The 23,016-nt window shown below is 39.1% G+C and overlaps 1 protein-coding gene across 1 annotated transcript in view; it reads left to right on the top strand.

Moving 5' to 3' along the window:
• The window catches only part of RYR2 (ryanodine receptor 2), a 544,943-nt gene that overhangs the window by 257,546 nt on the left and 264,381 nt on the right, over positions 1–23,016 (top strand). Inside the window, exons 28-29 of the mRNA XM_047088668.1 lie at positions 12,702–12,910; positions 15,286–15,460. Coding sequence (XP_046944624.1) covers positions 12,702–12,910; positions 15,286–15,460 — 384 coding nt within the window. The remainder of the gene's footprint in view (positions 1–12,701; positions 12,911–15,285; positions 15,461–23,016) is intronic.

The following is a 23,016-nucleotide window of genomic DNA, read 5'->3' as shown; positions in this document are numbered from 1 at the left end:
CCTATGGTTTTATATTTTAGGAAAGGTATTTGATCATGAATTCAAATGTCTTTAATAGCTATGGGAGATATTTAGATTTTGTTTCTTCTTATGTCAGTTTTGATAAGTTATGTTTTTTTTTCAGTAAGTTAGTAAATTCACAAATTTCATGAATTCAGTAAATTCATTTAAGTTGCCGTATTTATTGGCGTAAAATTGTTCTAATGTCCCCTTATTATTCCTTTAATGTTTGGAGGGTCTGTAGTGCCACTTCTTTCCATTTTTGGTATTCACAGTTTACGTTTCTCTTTTTCTGTCATGGTCAGTCTTCTTAGGGATGTATTGACTTTACAAACCTTTCAAAGAGTGAATCAATCTTAAATGTATTTTTTGGAGGTTAAACTTTTTGACATTTGTTTATTTTCCCACATCACCAATCTTGGATTATTATGAGTCACTTGTCACAATTATGAGTGGCTTTGCATCACGTCTCCTCAGAAAGATGGCACTGTTGAATGACTGTGACGTCCTGTGGACAACTTCATTCTTTGATCAGTGTTAGAGCTCCTGGTTTCACAGCCCCGTGAGCCCCCTTTGAAGTGATCTATTAAATGTAATTAAAAAATATTTTTGATGTTTATTTATTTTTTGAGAGGGAGAGACAGAGAGACAGAGCATGAGCAGGGGAGGGGCAGAGAGAAGAGGAGACACAGAATCTGAAGCAGGCTCCAGGCTCTGAGCTGTCAGCACAGAGACCAACACGGGACTTGAACCCACGGACCTGAGCTGAAGTCAGACACTTAACCCAATGGGCCACCCAGGTGCCCCTAAGTGTAATTTTTAATGAACAACTAGGTATATCAGGCATATAAATATTTACTAATAACATAGCACTATGTTAACTAGACTTGTAGTGATCATTTTGCAATATATATAAATATTAGATCATTCTGTTGTAATATGAAAATAATAGAATGGCATATATCAGTTACCTTAATAAAAAATAGACAAATAGGCAATATATGTAAATAGTAAGGGAAACTGCATCGATTTAAAAACACATGAAGATATTTCAGATCTCCCTAATCATTAGAGAAATGCAAAATAAAATATTTATAGGTTTATATCCAACAAATTAAAATAATTAGAAAGCTATATGATACCATGTGTTGACATGGATGTGACACAATGGGAACCCTGTGCATCTCAGTTGAAAGTATAACTTGGCAAATTTGTTGCGTGAAAAGCTTGTATTCTGTAGAAACCATGAGTATGACCCAGCAAATGGCACACTTGGGTGTAGAAACACTCATGTGTAGGTCTAGACACAGGTGTGGAGGAATGTGTTTATTATAGCACTATTTGTGATTGTGAAAGCTGAAAGTATCCTAGATAAAAATAATAGAAATGTTAAAACCTGGCATACAGCAATTCAGAAGCAGTGATCATGAAGTACGGAAGAGAGCAGGGATATAATACAATTAATATAATTTCTGAGTACCTTACTGCTTACAAAAACACAAACCTGTCCAAGGCAAAACAGCATACACATTGGAGTGATGTCAGTGGTGGACACGGAGTGAGGAAATGCATTTCAGGATCAAGGATTAGGGAAAAGGAAAAAAGTAATAGAGGAGACTTACACAGTCCAACAGAAAAATATAAATGACATGAATAGTGTAGTGTCTTAGCTCCCCAACACATCCACATACACACACACACACACACACACACACACACACCATAAAGTAAAACAAAGCACCAGATTAGACAACACTCTGGTGCATGGGAGCTGGTTAAAAATATCATGGTACATTCATACAATGGAATATTATGAAGTTCTTAAATATAATGAAGTGCCGATAGGAAGCAATCTCAGATGTATCATATTAAGGTAAAGTAGCAAAGTCCTGAGCTCTGTGAAGAACATGGTACTATTTGCATTATAAAAAAGAATATATGTAAATGCTTGCATATGCACAGTCTGACTCTGGAAAGACACAGAAAACAATGGTAACAGTGATTGCTTCCAGGAAAGATAACCAGATAGCTGACAGACAGCTGTGGGAGGGGAGATTTACATTTTGCCGCATATCATTTTTAAAAAAAATTTTGTACTCTATTTGCATTACCCATTCAAACAAACAAAAGAAATGCACTGTTTAAAAAACTATATATGGTTGGTATCCAAGAGGGGGAGTCCATTTTACCCTGTACAAGATGTGCAGTATATGCCACAAAAAAATAATCAGTGATGATTATATTTTAAAGACATTATCAGTCAAGGGCATAGTCTGTGTCAGTTCCATCTGTTGTATTCACTTTTACGGATAACCTTTTTTGGATACTGCATAAGATGTTATCTTTATGACATATAGTTTTACACTATTTACAACCATAATATAATTTTATCTTCTTAACACCCTTGTGAGGCAATGTATTGCTACCTTACAGTTACCTACTTTCTTGTGACTTATGTGAATTTCAAGGAGAAAGGGAAGGAGTTCATGTTTATAAAATCCATGTTTGGGTTTCATGTTACTTCCATATTTCAAGTCATCTTCATGTCCACTTGACTCTAATACATAGTTATTGAACATCTACTCTGCCCAGGTCTGGGGATTCAAAAATGAATAAAAAATTTTTTACCACAGGTAGCTCTCAGGGTAGGCAAGGAAGATAGACTGAATTGTCCACACTACTATGTGGTGTAAGTGTTAACACTCAAGTATCATAGCACAGAGGGTTTAACTCAGCTTAGTGATGTCAGAGCAGTCTTCATAGAGGAAGTGTATTTGTTATCTATTGCTGTGTAACAAATGTCCCCCTAAAATTTAATGATGCAGCGAACATTTGTTATCTCTGTGGTTAGGAATTTGTGAGTGGGTTAGTCAGATAGTTCTGGATCATGGCCTTTTTTTGAGGTTGCTGTCGAGTTGGTCAGGGCTACAGTCATCTGAAGACTTCAGTGGGGCTGGAAGATTTGCTTCTAAGAGCTCATTTGCATAATTATTGGCCAAAGGACTCAGTTTCTCTCTGGCTGTTGGCCAGAGACCTAAGTTCCTTGCCAGCAGACCTCCTCAGAGAGATGCTTGAGTGTTTTCACAGAGCAGATGACTTCCCCCCGCATGGATAAGACATAGCATGACGGGGAGACCTCAATGCCCATTACATTTACTTCTATCGTATTCTGTTCGTTAGATGTGAGTCACTTAAAGAGCCCGTACTCAAGCCCACACTTTTTGAAAGGAAATATGGCAAAATATTTGTAGACATCTTTTAAAACCACCTACTTTACCTACTTAAAAGTAGGCAAAGCAAGGGTAATATTTAGAAGGATGCATAGGAATCAACCAAGTCCCGTGTATTCCAGGCCAAGAGTATGGTATGTAGAAGAGCCTGGAGCCACAAAAGAGCATTACACATGGGGACTTCAGTGTTGCATAGCTGAATTTAGAGTTTGAGAAGTGGCAGGAAATGAAGTAGAGGAGGCAGAGATTGAAAAAAAAAAGATTTTTCTATTAAAAAAAAAATAAGTGACTCTTGGGAGAATGGGTTGAATGTGAACAAAAGTGGAGGTGAGGACAACAGTTGGGTGGCTACACAAGTGATGTTGAGGAGTATTGACGGCCCGAGCTTAGGCAATACTGTGAATAGAGACAATAGGGCAGAATCGTTTGACATTTAGAAGTAGAATCAGCAGAAGGACAAAGCTGGTGGCAGGGATGGTTTCTGGGTTGGTAGATGCCAGGTACATCCACATTCACAGGGAACACAGGATTCAGAGCAAATAGAGGTGGGATTTTGGGGGAGATTCCAAGTTTAATTGTAAACACTTTGAGTTTGAAATGCCTGAGAGACACTAGACACTACCACGACTCAGTTCTGGATATAAACGTAAAGCTGAGGCTACCACAAGAGAGGAAGAAAGGATTAAAGATTAAATATTTCTTTTTTTTTAAAGGGAGGCAATTGGACATTTTTATATGCTAAGGGAAAGGACCAGCAGAAAGTGGGAGGTTGAAAATAAAGGAGAAGAGCTGGATCAAGTGTAGTCTCTGCAAGGGTCAGGGGTGAAATCAGAGCACGGATGAAGGGACCAATCTAATATGATAGGGAGAACACCTGCTCCCCTAAATTTAGTGTGAAAGAGGTAAGGATTAAAGAGAAGGTAGAAACCTATGTTCATGGAAAATTAGGATGAAACACAGGGAATTCTTGTTATGTGCTTACTGGCTTACTGTTCTCCATTGAAATAGAAAATGAGCTTATTTGCTAAGGGGCAAGAGTGAGAAAGGGCTGGACTGTGTCCGAAGACTTGCAGAGAACGATGAAGATTTGCTGGAGGTAGAATTCTAGGCTGGCTTTTTCTTTTTCCTTCAGCACTATGTATATGGCCTCCCGTTGCCTTCTGGCCCCCATGTTTTCTGATGCGACACTGGCTGTTACTCTTATTGAAGATCCTTGCATGTGATGTGTTTCTTCTCTCTTGGTGCTTTCAAGACTTTTTGTCTTTCAGTAATTTGATTATGATGTGCCTAGTTTAGATTTCTTTGAGTTTATCCTACTTAGATCTTGTGGAGCTTCTCAGAACTGTAAATGAAGGTCATTAAATTTGAAGAGTGGTCAGTGTTTCTTTAAATATTCTTTCTGCCCTATTCCTCTCTTCTCTTGCTGAAATGCCCATTAGACCTGGGTTGTCACACTTGATTGTATCCCAAGGGTCTCTGAGGCTGTTTATTTTTCTTCATTACTTTCCCATGCTGTTTTCCATACTTGATAATCTTGGTGGATCTATCCTTAAATTCTTTGATTATGTGTTCTGCTAGTTTAAACCTACAGTTGAGCCCCTCTAGTGCATTTTAACTTCACTTATTTTACTTTTCAGGAATTTCTGGGGTTTTTTTGTTTTTTGTTTTTTAATAATCTCTGTCTCTTTATTGATAGGTTCTTTTTGGTGGGGCATTGTTCTCATAATTTCCTTTTGTTCTTCAGACATGGTTTCTTTTAGTTCTTTGGACATATTTAAATGAGCTAATTTATGGGGTGCGTAGGTGGCTCAGTTGATTAAAGCGTCTGACCTTGGCTCAGGTCATGATCTCATAGCTCATAGATTTGAGACCCATGTCGGGCTCTGTGCTGACAGCTCAGAGCCTGGAGCCTGCTTCAGATTCTTTGTCTGCCTCTTTCTCTCTCTGCCCCTCCCCTGATTGCTCTCTCTTTCTTCTCTCTCAGAAATAAACATTAAAAAATTTTTTAAAATAATAAAATAAAATAGCTAATTTAAAATCTTTGTCTAATAAGTCCAGTATCTGGGCTTTCTCAGGGACAATTTCTGACTCCTTTATTGTCCCTGTAGGAGACATACTTCTTTGTCTTTTTGCATGTCTCCCTATTTTTGTTGAGAATCAGATATTTTAAATAACATAATATAGCAACTCTGGAATCTCCCCTCCCCCATGGTTTGTTATTGTACTTGTAATTGTCATTTGTTTGTTCATCGGCTTTCTTAACTAGCCTTGTATATTTTGTTTTCTTTGTCATTTGTAGTCCCAGGAGCCTCTGTTTCATTAGCCTCATGGTCAGCTAGTGATTGGACAGAGACTTTCCCAAATGCTTGGCGCTTACAAGTCTCCCAGTCTTTGTTGAGGGAGGGGCTCTGTGTGCATGTTGAGACATAACTCCAACACACAAGCAGGCAGTCCTCACCTTAGCCTTCACTTACCGCTTGTGTGGAACCTTAAGGTGTCCCAGAGGTCAGAACTTAGGACCTTCTCAGGTCTTTCTGAACACGAACACACACACACACAGAGAGCCCTGGGTGTGAGTGTGGCTTTCTGGATTCCCAGGATTACACTGGAAGTTTTCACAACCTACTAAGTACATCTCATTCCTCAGCTCTTCTTCTGAAATTTTCGGTCAGCGTGTTGGTTGCCTCACTGTTATTGCCACGTCACGCAGCTGCAGTGTTAAAAAATTGCCTCTGATTATTTTCAACAAATGCCTTTTGGTAAATGATGGTTTGCATTGGGCCAACAAAGTCAGACCAGATAAAGATAAGCCTTGCAGTGGGATTTTGTGACAAACTACTGTGAAGGGAAAATAATGACAGTTATCTGTGAATTGGGCTTTGGAGGGTTTCCAGCTCCATTCTGTTCCCTCTAGAAGCTTCTAGGTTACTGATTTACACTGTAATTGAGACGCTGTTGATTTCCACTGTGCCACATACCTAGCAAGAAGGGGATATCACTAACATAAGTTAAAATACCAGTAAGCCTGGGGCGCCTGGGTGGCTCAGTCGGTTAAGCGTTCGACTTCAGCTCAGGTAACGATCTCACAGAGCGTGAGTTCGAGCCCCGCGTCGGGCTCTGGGCTCATGGCTCAGAGTCTGGAGCCTGCTTCCGGTTCTGTGTCTCCCTCTCTGTCTGCCCCTCCCCCGTTCATGCTCTGTCTCTCTCTGTCTCAAAAATAAACTTAAAAAAAAAATTAAAAACAAACAAAAAATACCAGTAAGCCTGCTGCTGTCCTTACAAACATTCATCCGTTTTGATCGAGTAACACTACCCAGATTTTTGCCAGACTTTGGTTAATTTCCAGAGCTCTGAAAAAAAGTTGATTTGGACAGTTTTTTCCAGTGTTGTCACTGCTTTTATGGAAGAGGATTTTTAGAGATCGTTACGCGGCCATTCCTGCTGATGTCACACAGCAATAAAGATGAGACATAGCTGTTTTGTGGGATGGAAAAGAGAGCTAGCTGCAAACAGATGAAACAATTGCAGAGAAACATTAATGATCCAGTTGAGATTGGAGACTATGAGGTGGTAGTGGTGCCTGCCAATCTCTTGTTTGCCAGCAAGGTCAGCAGAGCACGTATAGATGTTGAGAAGAATGAAGAACCCGAAACCAGACAAAGATTGGGGTGAACAGCAAATAAGAAGAGAAATAGGGCCAGGAGATCTAGAAACCTATGCAGATGGGGCACCTGGGTGGCTCAGTCGGTTGAGTGCCCGACTTCAGCTCAGGTCATGATGTCACAGCTCATGAGTTCGAGTCCCACGCCAGGCTCTGTGCTGACAGCTCGGAGCCTGGAGCCTGCTTCAGATTCTGTGTCTCCTTCTCTCTCTGCTCCTCCCCTGCTCTCTCTCTCTGTCTCTCTCTCAAAAATAAATAATAAAACATTCAAAAAAATTTAGAAAGTTATGCAGATAAGGAAGGGAAGCCCAGGAAGAAGTTAATGTGTTTAAAAAGTGAATATGTTTCCAAAGGAAATGAGAAAACCAGGAGGAAAAAGTGGTGATCAGAGGATGGTGTGGTTTCTGAACATTAGGAATTTAGAGAGAACCGTTGATCTTTGTGGACAAGGTTGTCCCCCTGAAGTACATGAGCAAGGAACAGTGAGGCTAGGATAGTACACTCGCGGTGGAGGCTGAGACCCTGTTTCCTGCTCACCAGTGTGTCCCAGTGCCCAACAGCATGCCTGCTTCATAGTAGGGATTTGACTGATCTTTATAGAAAATACCTAAGACAGATTTGTTTTCTAATTGAAGGAATCAGTAAGGGGAGAAAATGACATCTGAGTTAGGTGTTGAAGGGATCAAAATGTCCACAAGTAGAGAGTAGGTGCCACAGGGCATTTCTGTCAGAGGGAAAGCGTATCGGATGTAACCAAGCATAGAAAGCGTTGACGGATGATTGGTAGTCTAGTTGGGCTAAATTAGAGGGTATAAGTAGGTAGAAAACACTGTTGGTCGCAGGTGAAGGATTAGGACAAAATATGGAATATCTTGAAAGCCCAGATTAAAAAAAAAAAAAATGTGGGTAGATGTGTGCAAGGAGTTCCAGCTCCAGGAAGTTTTAAAGCAAAAGCTTGATGTGTGATCACAATTTACAATAGCAATGTAACTATGGCAACAGTGGGAAGGAACAGATTGGAGGGGGAGAGTGCTCAGAGATAGAGAGACCCAGTTGGGAGGCTTTGGAAAATTTGTGATGTTCAGAACAAGGGTGGGGGAAATGGAAATTAAAAGATAGATGGGAGCGATTGTGTGGAATAAAGCCAAGTAAAACTGGTGATCACTGAGATAAGATTAAAAACGTAACTGGCTGTATACTGCCCTTGCTGGTATTAAAAAAAAAAAAGTTAAGGGCATAAAAATTTAGATAAAATGGAATCTAATCCTATGCAGTTTTTTTTTTTTTTTAAGTTTATTTACTTATTGTGAGAGAGACTGAGAGCGCTCATGAGTGGGGTAGGGGCAGAAAGAGAGCAACAGAAATTATCCCACACGGGTTCCATGATGTCAACGCACAGCCTGAAGCATGGCTGGGTCCCAGGAGCCATGAGGTCATGACCTGATTCCAAGTCAGATGCTTAACCGACTGGGCCATCCAGGTGCCCCTAACCCTATGTAATTAAATCAGGGCTACAATTTATTTTCCACTCATCAGCAGAATGCTTACGTATTCCAGATTGAATATGAACTCAGTGGTATCTTTGGAGTATTGTTCTAAAATAACATTTTAAAACATTTGAAAAACTAAGTTATTCTTATTGCAAGGTTTTATCAAGGTTTAAATTGTTTGATTAAACATAATACCAGGAGGCTACAAGGATGACTGGTTAATTTCAATCATTTTAGAAGTTATTATATGAGCACACTTAAAGGATTTTAGGTACATGTGAACATTTTAAAGAGACTAGCCTGCCTGCCTTCATAGCATATGGTAAATAACTTACATTTTCAATACATAATTAGACCTTGACTGCCCTCTAGCGTAAGAATCTTCTAAAAGTACAGTTTGGAGTACAGCACTTATGGGTGCTTAGGCTCCGTTTGATCAGTCACTGCTGTGTGGCCTCTCTGTGCTAGGATCTGTGGGGTACTGGGAACACAGGATTTTCCCAGACCTTACCCTTTATCTTGAGGTCACTTGTTAAAGGCATAATCCCTTAATTTCTTCTTCTCTGGGTATCACTATTCTTGGTAAAATTCGCTGGGAATACATCTGCTCACTGCGCCTGTTTTTAATACCAATTATCATTATGTTCATTGTGACAATATAAGAAAATCACATATACACACTTACATGAGCTAGAATTACCTACCAAGCTTCTACGAATGTCGAGTGTTGAACATGAAGGAAAGCAGAAGAATTGCGTATTTGGAGGAACGCCCTTTGCCTTTGAGACTGGTGCTTGCCCATTGGGTATTTGCCTGGATTCCTGTGTCCAGGGCTTGGAATAGTCTTTGTTCCTAGATTCAATTTCGCAGGCCCATGAGGAGCACCTCCTTTGTGTCCAGGTGATCGATGCCCCAGAATATGCAAAAGAAATTTCTTGCAGATTGCCTGGGTCTTTTTTCTTTAAACTTCTGTAGATCCAGATTTTCATTAAATATTGGAATTTCGTCAAGAAACAGAATGCTGAACCATTGCTTCTATAAACCCTGGTTGTCAGCTGCCCTACACTAATGTGAGAAATACCGAATAGGAGCTATGGATCACACAGGCATTCAGAGGAAGATGCATGGAGGTTACAAGTCCCGTGCATAATGGTGTCTGTGAATAGCATGTGTGTTTCCATTTCAGATTGAGTCTCATCGGGGAAGTGTAGGTGTAGTAGCTAAGGTCAGGGGAAATAAAATACCAGGACTAAGAAATTCTGCATTGTTACTGTGATTGCCACGTATTTTCCATATACTGTTCCCTATTTTCATTACCTGTATTAGCGGAGAGGATTCATAGTGTTATTACCAAGGGTAATTTGTAGTGGGCTTTTAAGGAAATTATCTGTTATAGTTTTTATATCAAATTTGCCTTCCAACCTATTGAAGCTGCTAAGAAAATTTGTTTTCATTCCTTGATTATACAGTGTGCATATGAGTGTGGTCCAATATCCTGGAAACATAAAAAGGAAAAAAGAACATGTGAGTTTTCTAGTAGCTTAGTTTTCTAAAGAATGGAATATTTTATGCTTAGAAACTTGGGAGTTTAATTTATTTGTGCATACTGGAACATAATGTATGATTTTATTTGAAAATATGACATAACGAAAAATAAGGATAACTACGGGATGGCTTTTTTCTTTTATGAAAATTAATTTCCAAATGTTTGTATGGATCATGGCTCATGTTCTGTATGTCTTAGATTAGTTCAGGGAGGGTTGTAACCACGATTTAAGGAAGTCATGGATCAGTGTGCTGTTTCTTCAGGAAATACTAACTAAGTCTAAAAATCTGACTTCCATCTTTTTTAGTACTGCAATATTTAGAACTATTTTCTTTTCTTATTTTTTTTTTAAGTAGGCTCCACACCCAGTGTGGGGCTTGAACTCACAACCTCGAGATCAAGAGTCACATGCTGTACCGAATGAGCCAGACAGGTGCCCATAGAACTAGTTTCTTTATACCAGTAACTGCCTTCAAGTATAAAATCTGATGATTTTTTTTTCCCTCAAAAAGTAGTTTGCTGTCCTGTCTTTCAAAAAGCATTGTTACTGGGGCGCCTGGGTGGCGCAGTCGGTTAAGCGTCCGACTTCAGCCAGGTCACGATCTCGCGGTCCGTGAGTTCGAGCCCCGCGTCGGGCTCTGGGCTGATGGCTCAGAGCCTGGAGCCTGTTTCCGACTCTGTGTCTCCCTCTCTCTCTGCCCCTCCCCCGTTCATGCTCTGTCTCTCTCTGTCCCAAAAATAAATAAATGTTGAAAAAAAAAAAAAAAAAAAAAAAAAAAAGCATTGTTACTAAGTAACAGACATGAGAATTTTTTATCTTTCACCATAGAGATGTTTCTCTCTCATTCAGGCTCCTGTCCACCCCCAACTTGAATGCATTAGAAGCAAACATTTTCCTCTTCAGAGGATTTTGTACGTGCAGTGTCCTCCATATGTTATTTTAAATGTCTGACTTTTAAACTCTATTAATGCGTTTATTCTTCAGTAAGATGTTTGAATGTAGTGCATGATGTGTGTGTGCACGTGTGTGTGTGCACATGTGAGGTACATACATGAGCACTCGTGTAAGGTGGCATTTCGAATTTGAGGCTCTCGCTGCTGGAGGCACGACCCTTGCTTGGAGCCAACAAAGTCGTTAGGTATATGCGTATGGGTGTGTTTGTGGGGAAAAGGTGAAACAACAAAGCATTGCTCATTCAGAAACTTAAAAAGCTTTTGAAAGCTTTGTCAATAGATACAGTTCACCTCTATGTCCTGCAATCGATGGAAATATCTTAGTCTATTGTCTCTTTATGCCAGTCTCATCTTCAGTAGACGGTCTAGCTGTGTGTTTACTGGTGCCCTTTAAAGCTTATGTGGATCATGTTTATGGTTGTTGTTTGTTCCTATCAAATCCGTGGCTAAGCTGGTATTAAACTTCTGTTATTTACGATGTCTTTTCCGACTCTTAAGAGGACAACAGATGAGCACCTGGGTGGCTCAGTCCATTAAGTGTCTGACTTTGGCTCAGGTCATGGTCTCAGGGTTCATGGGTTTGAGCCCTGTGTCAAGCTCTGTGATGACAGATCAGAGTCTGGAGCCTTCTTCAGATTCTGTGTCTCCCTTTCTCTCTCTCTACCCCTCCCTTGCTCTCTCTCTCTCCAAAATAAGTAAATACATAAACATTAAAAAAAAAAAAAAGAACAGATGAGAACAAATACTTAAGCAGTACCTACTGACTCTGCCAGCTACTGGAGGCGGGGTGGAAAGAACACAGGCTGCAGCATTAGGCGGCTCCGGAATTCTGCCATTTGTCACTTGTGTGACTTTGGTCAACGTCACTTAAATGTCGTCTTCCATCTAACCCAGGTCTTAGCTGAGCTGATGCTTTATCCTTTGACTTATCAGTTCAGTGGACCCTTGTCTCCATGCCCCATTGATTTCCTAGGGACTTATGTTTTCATGGCTGTCCTGTACTCCTGGCATTTTCAGTCTATGTGTAGCTTATTTTTACACACACACACACACACATATGTAGATATAGACATAGATACAGATATAGATATAGGTATATAGATAGATATATCTAAATATATATATGTGAAGTGTATATGTGTATATATTTGCCCCACTGATCCTGATGTTGGACTTGACCCTTTTGTTTCCCCTCAAAACTTAAACACAGCATTTGTATGTGTAGCACATTATGATGAAAATGTGAGATACTGGAAGAGTTTTGTCCTTACCATCTTGTCTGGGAAATCTGTCAATGGTTACCCTTCTGTGCCATTTATCTCTTTACCTTGCGGCTTTCTCTCTGTCTTCCTCACCTCCTGGCAGCTTCTTCCTTCTCTCACATCCACAAGTGTCTGCTCATTTCTTGTGCACAGCAGTTCAGATCTCTTTTATTGGCTTCTTTCCGGCCATGTTGTCAAGTTCATCTCAGATTCTGTTGGCAAACCACCAAGAGGCTGGTAGGTGTTTTTCCTGCAGAAAGATAATTCCCTGCTGAACAGGGGCTGAGGGAGGAAGCATCACCCACCTTGCAGTGTAACTGAGGTTTGATAACCCACCTCTCCATTGGAAGCCCCTTGTCTTTTCCCCTTCTCGAAGCTGGTTCTTTGTGACAGTGGCTGATCATATGTATAAAAACACTTCATACAATGTGAACCAGAGTAAGAGAGATGGTATTATTACCAGCTTCACGGTAAGTTTAGTTACTGATGTTGTGTGGTGTCCTGTCTCCTCTTGCAATGTCCTATCCAGTGGTCACTGGAATCTCTTTCCATTCACAGCTGCCCGAGCCGAAGTGTGTAGCGGCACCGGGGAGAGGTTCCGAATCTTCCGTGCAGAGAAAACCTATGCCGTCAAGGCAGGAAGGTGGTATTTTGAATTTGAGGCTGTCACTGCTGGAGACATGAGAGTCGGATGGAGCAGGCCAGGTTGTCAACCTGACCAAGAGCTGGGCTCAGACGAACGTGCCTTTGCTTTTGATGGCTTCAAGGTGAGCAGACACTGCTGAGCACCAGACACCGAAATTTGTAGGCTCCGGGTATTGTAGGCTGCTGTGTCCCAGGCATCTACGTACTGTGTGTGTGTGTGTGTGTGTGTGTGTGTGTGTGTGTGTGTGTGTGAGAGAGAGAGAGAGAGAGAGAGAGAGAGAGAGAGAGAGAGAGAGATATTTCCGCTGCCATTCCTTTGGGTAGGGCAGTAAAATCAGGACTTTCTGGAGCACCCACTTAGGAGAAATCGTTCCCAAGAAAATTTTGTCCTTGTAATCTCAAAACATTTCCCCCACAGGGAAATTCAAGAAGTAACACATTGCTACCCAAAAAATGAATCATCCTTATCTATCAGAAGTGTTAAAATGCATATGCTAATTAAAAATACATATACTTTGGAGCGCCTGGGTGGCTCAGTGGGATAAGCTTCTGACTCTAGATTTCAGCTCAGGTCGTCATCTCACTGTTCATGAGCTCCAGCCCCGTATCAGGCTCTGTGCTGATGGCTGGAGCCTGCTTGGGATTCTCTCTCTCCCTGTCTCTGCCCCTGCTTGCACTCGCTCTCCCTCTCTCCCCAAAATAAATAAACATTAAAAAAAAAAACTATTAAAAATGCATACGCTTTGACTTAGCAATTCCATAGAAGAAATTTATCAATGATAGGTAAACACATTTAATAGCCACAAGAATGCTGGAGACTGCTGTTTATAATGACAAAAAGTTTTCATTTTCAGCATTATTAGTAATATTTCTTAAGGTGGATGGAAGCTGGTCAGGTGCTTATTTTATTATTTACTTACACATTATATAAATGTTTAAAGATTATTTTATGTACATAAATTATTTAAAAATAAAAAAATAATATGTGTGTGAACCTAGCCACAATAGAATGGTAGTCATTTTTTGATTGATAAAATTATAGAAATTTTAGTCTTTTCTATTCTGTGATTTTCTTCCATGAATTTACATTCCTTTCATATGAAGGGGAAAAGCTATTTTTAATTAAAAGGAAAGTTAGAGTAAATAAGCAATCATGAGGAGATTTGACATTTGAGTACTGAGGTAGGCATGAGTGGGACAGCATTTCTAGGCTAGAAATTAATAATGTGTCTTCCAGGGGACAACAGACCCACTTTGTTGTGAAACACCACATTTCCTGAACCTGTTTTTTATTTCAGATAGAAAATCTAACACTTATTGAAAGCTAACACTTTCTGAAATAAAATTTTTAAAAGTAGAGTGTATTATACTTGAAAATAATCATATCATTACTTTACATTGGTGACTATACCCCCTGACATATCAGTTTGCAATGAAAGTGATGTTTGAGGGGAAAATGAGACTTATCTGACAAAATAATTGATGTAACTAATTTTGATCCCATAAATCATTGGAATGTACTTATAGATTCATAAGTCACATTTATCAAAAATGTGTTTGAATTGTATTTATAATGTGAAATTTGGCCTCTGTATACAAAACATTGTTGGCACATTTAATTTTTGGTGTATTATTTCAGTAAACATCCTAAGAATATTTTTAGGTTTGATTTGGAGCTTTTTAAGTTTTAGTATATCTTGAAATGCTTCAAGATGTCTGTTTTGTTAAAGTATCCATGCCATTGGTTCCAAGGAATGGAATTTTATTTTGAAGTAGACGAAAACTAGAATGTCATTTTCAGTGATAAATTCTCAGCTTTATTCTCTACTCATAATTCTTTGCATTTTGGAGGAATGGAGAAAAACAACCCAAATCCTGAGAAGCATTCATTTTAGTGAGAAAAAATAACCTCTAAAGACACAGAGGTTTGTTTGTTTGTTTTAAATAGAAAGTGTGTCGGGTTTGATTTTTATTTTATTTTATTTTTTTTATTTTTTATTTTTTTTTAATTTTTTTTTCAACGTTTATTTATTTTTGGGACAGAGAGAGACAGAGCATGAACGGGGGAGGGGCAGAGAGAGAGGGAGACACAGAATCGGAAACAGGCTCTAGGCTCTGAGCCATCAGCCCAGAGCCCGACGCGGGGCTCGAACTCACGGACCGCGAGATCGTGACCTGGCTGAAGTTGGACGCTTAACCGACTGCGCCACCCAGGCGCCCCGGGTTTGATTTTTAAAGTCATCGTTCTTCAAAGTAATGACATAGCATTTGGGTTGTTCTCCAAGATTCCATAGCATACAGTGTTAATCAAAGGGATGTAGAATTCCCAGGCACCTCCACATCGCTTAGGGTGTGTGACCCGCTGGTGCGTGGGGTGGCACTGAGCCCTTCCTCCTGCTGTGTTACTAGAAGGAGCTGCTGTGAGTCATACCAGTAGTGGTGGGTGGGTGCTGTTCTCCCGGCTTTGTCTGTGACAAGAGACTCTTCTGTCCCTTAGGCCCAGCGGTGGCACCAGGGCAACGAACACTATGGGCGCTCTTGGCAAGCGGGCGATGTTGTGGGATGCATGGTGGACATGACGGAGCACACCATGATGTTCACACTGAATGGCGAAATCCTTCTGGATGACTCGGGCTCAGAACTGGCGTTCAAGGACTTCGATGTTGGTGACGGTAAGTGGCCTTCGGGTTCGCAGCACAGCGAAGCCGATTGTTCTAACGTTTCACAAGCAGCCATCTTCGACGGTGAGTGAGCAGATGAGTTGCAGCTGTAAATTGCCAGGGTGCCATATGGCTTATTTGATCAGACACCCTTGAAATTACTTTAGCAGAAACGCTACCTCTCCTGCTTAGCTAGGATTTCAATAAGGCAGAAATGGCTTTTATGCATGTGAATCAGAAAATAAATGGCAGGCAAAAGGATAGTTTTCCACAAACGTTAAATTTTCATTTAGAACTTCCCCGTTTAATCAGCTGCTTATAGCTTCTTTCTGTTCATTCATTTCACAAAAGTGTAATGAGGACCTGCCACATGTCAGTCCCTCCACTGGATGCTGAGATGACAAAGATTAATAAAACGCTGTCCTGTTTTTATGTAGATTACAGTATACCGGGGAAGTCAATACTGGAATAATTTCTGTTCAGTGGGGAAGCTCTAAATTGAAGAAACGCAGAATGTTCCATGGAAGCACAATGCAGGGCTTTGAGGTGACCTTGAGCAAGGTTGTGAAGGAAAAGTGAAAGCCCTTTGGAAATAAATGAAAAATTCATTCTTCAGAGCTGCCCTTCCAGGAAGTTGGCCACTGGCCGCATGGGGTTATTTGAATTCACGTTAATTTAAATGAAATAAAGTTACAATTGAGTTTCCCAGAGGCATTTGCTCCATTTCAAGTACTCAGTGCCCCCCTGTGGCTAACTGGTGCCTCTCCTGAACAGCTCAGACTTAGAGCCTTTACATCATCACAGAAAGTTCTTTTGGATAGTGTTGCTCTAGAGCATGTAAGCAAGACAGTACTTAACAAAATACTACACAAATATCTCATTTTAAAATGAGTAAACACATTTTTCTTTCAAAATGGCTTTGGGATATAACTTATTATTTGAATATATATATATATATATATATAGTCATGGATTTTAAAAGATATACCTCAGTCGGTATTTTTAGTATTTATAAACCGGTTCCTGATCCTCAAAAGTTATCCAGTTCATTCCTTGATTTAAACTCTATATTCATTCATTCAACAAGCTTTTAATTAAAAAAAAATTTTTTTTAATGTTTATTTATTTTTGAAAGAGAGAGAGTGAGAGACACAGAGTGTGACAGGGGAAGAGGCAGAGAAAGAGGGAGACACAGAATCCAAAGCAGGCTCCAGGCTCTGAGCTGTCAGCACAGAGCCTGATGCTGGGCTCAAACTCATGAACCGTGAGATTATGACCTGAGCCGAAGTCAGATGCTTAACCGAATGACCCACCCAGGTGCCCCTTAAATTTTTTTTAATGTTTAGTTATTTTTGGGGGGGGAGAGGCAGAGGGAGAGAGACACACAGAATCCAAAGCAGGCTTCAGGCTCCAGGCTCTGAGCTGTCAGCACAGAGCCCAACGCGGGGCTCAAACCCATGAACTGCGAGATCGTGACCTGAGCCAAAGTTTGACGCTTAACTGACGGCCACCCAGACACCCCATCATTCAACAAGCTTTGATCAGGCACGTCCATCATTTCTCAAACACAGATTTGTAAAAGTAAGAGGAATCTTATTATTTTATAACTTAATTTCTGTTTTGCACACGTGTATCTCTGGGTGGAGAAACTGGTACTCTACCGACCCATCACCCATCTCCCTTTCTCTGGGATTATGTTTATGACTGCTAATGTATCTGGGGGCCAGGTGGGAGAGGGGCTTCTTCTGTGTTCTGTGTCTGTACTGGCCAGTACCATGGGTATGACCTGAGATTTTATTGTTTAATTGGTTGTTATTTAATAATTGTTGCATACTATGCCTTCCTTCATTGGAAGTAAATGCCTGTTTGAGTTCTTTTGTTAAATTTATGCCACATAAATCTATGTGTAATGTTAGAATTATAAACCATGTGGAATGCTCATCCATACTGTTTAAGCATGTAACAAATGTTCATGCCACAGCACCGTTGCAAAGACCAAACACCATCGTGGTGATGAACTGGACTGAGTGAGTCTGGCTGGCACAGTCATGTAAAGAGCATTTTTGATTTTACACCTCATAGCATTTCAAATTTTTTTTAAATGACTTGAACCCTATACTGGTATGTCTGCTGTAGAGTTAATACAACATTCTGATGGATTATCTGGAAATTTTATGGTGCATATTGTTGGGCTTTTGTTGGAGGTGTTGGGGAGGTATCTTTTGGCCTCTAAGGCATGTTGTAAGTTTCATGTAGCCATGATCATTAACGATTAACATTAACAATTAGCAAGTGGTCATAATTCTAGACTTCCATAAAATGGAGTTTTATGCCTATGACTTTAAAATACTTTCTAGAGTGGAATTTTCCATTTCTCTCTCAATTATCTTTACATAGCTTACTAAAAAAAATAGGAAATTCGATGGGTATGCTCTGGGTATAACTATAACGAGAGACCCTGAGATGGGCTCCTTAATTGACCCACCACGACTAAGAGATAGCCCTTGAGACAACTAGGGTTCAAAAGAGCAAGTTTGAAAAACCATTTATTTAGTTCAACAGATTTTTTAGCACAGGAATATGTTGTAGTTGCTAAAGCACTACAGAGGCCATCCTTCGATCCTGTCTACCCAGAAGGATAGAGGAGGGGAACTCTAACGTGTGCAGGGCATCCCCAAGCATTCCTCTTCATCGGGCATCATTAGATGTATATATAATTCTCCCCGTGTGTATGCAGTTAACCCATCAGGAGTCATTTTTATCACAAACCATGTTGTGTATAGTGTGAATGTTGATATTCACGCTTTTACACACAGAGTTCTGGTAGCCAGACACCTGCCCCTTTGCAAGAACCTGAAAGGAGTTTTGACTAATCCAGTCCATCTTCGTAAAGCCAGAGATTATTATCCCATATCAACTTTAGGCCTCAAGCTTTTTAAGTAATCATTTTTTATATGGAGTGCATATACTTCCTCTTGATATACTTCCTCAAGAGCCTAGTGGAGGTGATTCCTACCATGTTAAGTAGGGGACAAGAACAGGGCTAGTAGAAATTTGAAATATATGTATTTATATTATTTATATATTTATAATTTAGATTTATGATTTATAATTAATATATATTATATTATACAATATATAATACATTACATGTATATATAATTTATATAACACATAATATATTTATAATTTATATTTATGTTATATATTACAAATACATATAATTTATATTATTTGTATATTATTAATACGTATTTTTTCATTTATCTTACCACGTAGTTCTTTTGATTGCCTTAATCATCACTATATATGTGTCTAAGCTCACTGTCTCTGTACCAACAAGGAGGAATTAGGATAATGGTAAAACCTGCCAAAACAAGCATGGCGCAGATATAAAGACAGGTTGTAAGAAGAATGTAAACGTAAAACACTTGCAAAATCTTTCAGCACTTTAGCAGCCGTGGTACCTTCCTGCACTAAGAAGTCTGTTGTCATAAATGGTTTTCAGACTTGTGATATGGCAAGAAATGAAATTGGAAATGATGAGAATGAGAATAAAGGGAACAACAAATCTATCATTATTTGCCGATAATACGATTATTTCTCAGACAGTAATAGGAATCATTTATCAAGGTAGCTAAATTTCCATGCTAGATGCAAATGTGAAACTGAATTCAAAAGAAGATACCATTTACAGTAACATCAGGTATTTTCAGTAACTAATTTTCACTCTAACCTAAGGTGTACAATACCTTTACAGAGAAAAATCACTGAGCTTTATTGAGAGATTAACTGTATTAAGAGATTTATCATATATAGTCAGCTGATCTTTGACAAGGATACCAAGAGTACATAATGGGGAAAGGTTAGCATCTTCAATAACAAGTGCTGGGAAAACTGGATATTCACATGTAAAAAATAAAATTGGATCCTTCATCCAATTCTGGACCATACACAAAATGTTCTTGTGGCTATACACAGAATGATATTGGACCATACACAAAATCAACTCAAAATGGACTAAAGACTTAACTCTAGGACCTGAAACTGTAAAATTCCAAGAAGAAACATATGGGAATAGCTATTTGGCAGTGGCCTTGGCAATGATTTTTTTGGATATGATACCAAAAGCAGTAAAAAAAAAAAATGGATAAATGGAGTTATATCAAATTAAAAACCTTTTGCACAAGAAAGGATGCCATCAACACAGTGAAAGGTCAACTTATGCAATGGGAAAAACATATTTTCAAGCTGTATATCTGATAAAGGGTAATTTTTTAAATTTATAAGAAGCACCTGCAACTCATTGGCAAAAACAACAACAAATGACCCTTTTCAAAAATGGACAAAGGAACATAATAGATATTTCTCCAAAGAAGACATACAGATGGCCCTCAGTTATATGAAAAGGTGCTCAACATCACTAATCACCATGGAAATGCAAATCAAAACCAGAGTGAGATATCACTTCATACCTATGAGCAAAAAAACTAAAGATAGCAAATGTTGGTGAGGGTGTGGAGAAAAGGAAACCGTCATGCACTGTTGGTGAGAAGGTCAACTGGTACAGTCACTATAGAAAACTATATGGAGATTCTTCAAAAAATTAAAAATAGAACTGTGTCATCCAGCAATCTTCCTTCTGGGTATTTATCCAAAGGAATTGAAATTAGGATCTCAAAGAGATCTCTGCAATCCCACATTCATTGAAGGATTATTCACAATAGGCAAGGTAAGGAAACAACCTAAGTGTTGACAGATAAATGAAGAAAATGTGAAATGTACATACAATGGAGTATTATTCAGCCTTAAGAAAAGATGTAAATTCTGCCATTTGTGACAACATGGATAGCTGGAGGACATTATACTAAGTGAAATAAGCCAGATACAGAAGGACAGATCCTAAGTACTACATGATACCATTTACATGATGAATCCAAAATAGTCAGACTCCTAGAAACAGAAAGTGGAATGGTGGCTGCCAGGGGCTAGGGAAAGGGAGAAATGGGGAAGTGTTAGCCAAAGGATAGAGACTTCCAGTTATACAAGATGAGTAAGTCCTAGAGAGCTTCTTCCTTTAGTTAACTATAGGCCTGAATTATATGCCTAAAACTTTGCAAAGAAGGTAGATCTTATGTTAAATGTTCTTACCTCACACCACACACGTGCGTGTGCATGCACACACACACACACACGTTAATGATGATGATGATAAAAATAAGAGAGCAGGAGGAAGCTTTTGGAGATAACTGATATGTCTGTGGCATAGATTGTGATGATTTTATGGATGTATACTTATCTCAAAACTCATCAAATTGTGTACATTAAGTATGTATAGCCTTTGATATATCAATCATACCTTAGTAAAGTAGTTTTAAAAAGAGATTTATTACTGAATAGATGAGAGCTGTATTATGTTCATGGAGGAGACAACAGCCTTAAGATATTAATTCTTCAAAATTGATGTATGGATTCAATCCAAACATCATGCTTCATTCATCAAAGTCTCAACAAGTTTTTCACGGAGCTTGACATGATGTTTCCCAAATGTATATAGAAGAATAAAGGGCTCCAGTATCTAGATCATCATGATAAAGAAGAGCAAGGATAGGGTATATGTCCTACTATATTTAAAGGATAAAATAAATATGGATTTATTTTGAAGCTATCATCATTGAGACAGAGTAGTATTAGTGCAGGGATAAGCAAGTTAATCAGTAGAGTATAATAGAGATGACAGAACACGAGCACATGTATGGAACCTTCTTTTTATTTTTATTTTATTTTATTTTATTTTATTTTATTTTATTTTATTTTATTTTATTTTATTATTTTATTTTAACATTTATTTTTGAGACAGAGAACACGAGCAGGGGAGGGGCAGCGAAAGAGGGAGACACAGAATCTGAAGTAGATTCCAGGCTCCGAGCTGTCAGCACAGAGTCCATCGTGGGGCTCGAACTCGCAGATCGCGAGGTCATGACCTGAGCCGAAGTTGGATGCTCAACCGACTGAGCCACCCAGGCACCTAAACTTTGTATGGAGCCTTCTAATGTGATGGGTGGAGTGTCACAACGGAGGGGAAAGGAAGATTGTGAAAAAGGGGATCTGGATGGAAAAGATGAGATCAGAGAATTTCCTCACACCATATATGTGACAGCCAGCCCCAAATGGATTGAGGTCTTAAATGCCAAAAGGAAAACTTTGCACTCCTAGTAGGAAATATAGACAAATCTTCTAGACTATGGGGATAGGAAACCTTTCCTTTAGAGTAGAACAAACAAATATAAATAAAAACCAGTGACTATAAATGACTGGTAAATCTGTACAAATTTAAGAACTTTCATTAAAAGAACAATAAGAAAACCTTAAAGAAAATGAACACAATTTATTAGTGGGGTAGAGAGACTCAAATGCAACTCAAACATGCAACTCAAAATGCAACTCAAAAACAACTGAAAAAAATGTTAGTATTAAGAGAACATGAAGAACTGAAATCTGTTAAAAAAAAAAAAAGGATGAAAAGCCATGAGTTGACATCTCATAGAGGAAATTCAGGTGGACAATAAACATTTGAGGAAATGTTTGTTATTATTAATGATCAGGGAACTGCAACCCCATAATTAGATGCTATTTTATGTCTGTTTTCTCTTGACAGTACACATTGGTGCCCTTGCTGAAAAAAAAAAAAGTTTGACAGAATCACTGCAAGTTGAGTATTTACATACCCATGCCAGAAATTCTATTCCAGTTGTCCCAGTGATATTTATACATGTCTACAGCAGGGGACATGAACAAGAATGTGCATAGGAACACTGCTCACAGTAGCCAAAGCCAGGGACCCATCAGGTGCGCACCTGTAGGAGAGTGGATGAGTAAACTGGGAAACTGTAGTGATAGATGACAAGAGGAATATTTCAAGGAACGAAGTAAGTCATGAAAGAGAACTATGGCAGGCAAAGACAGTGCCCCACAAAGACGTCCATGTTCTACTCCCTAAAACCTCTCAATAGATTACCTTGCCTGGAAAAAGGGATTTTACAGAAGTGATTAAGGTAAGAATCTTAAGATTGGAGGATTATCCTCGATTATCTGGGTGGCTCCAATGTAATCACTTGCAGGTCTTTTGAAGAGGGAGGCAGAAGTTGGGGGTGGGAAGGAAAGAGAGAAAGAGTGAAGAGATTTGAAGATCTTGGCTCTGAAGAAGGAGTAAAGAGCCAGGCATCAGGGGCAGTAGGAAGCCTCTAGAAGCTAGAAAAGGCAGGGAACAGATTCTCCCCCAGAGTCCGGAGTCCCCAGAATGAACACAAGCCCTGTGGACAGTTTGTAGCCCAGTTAAAATCCACTTTGGACTTCTGGTCTTAAGAAATATAAGCTAATAATTGGTTTTATTTTAAGCCACTAAATTTGTTGTGTTTTGTTACAAAAGCAATCGGAAATGAATACAAGAATAATATAGCATGTTACCATTTTTTGTAAAAGTTTGAAGCAACCAAAACTTTCTAAGTCTATTTTAAAAGTACATATAAAGAAAATAACAGAGTACTAATTTTAGGATTTAAGGCGAT

Source organism: Lynx rufus, unplaced genomic scaffold, assembly GCF_022079265.1.
Source record: "Lynx rufus isolate CCGP_SWC_20201006 ecotype Redwood Valley unplaced genomic scaffold, mLynRuf1.p SCAF_25, whole genome shotgun sequence".
Classification (NCBI taxonomy): domain Eukaryota; kingdom Metazoa; phylum Chordata; class Mammalia; order Carnivora; family Felidae; genus Lynx; species Lynx rufus.
Note: the sequence above shows the minus strand (reverse complement) of the source record. Positions and strands in the feature narration are given on the sequence as shown.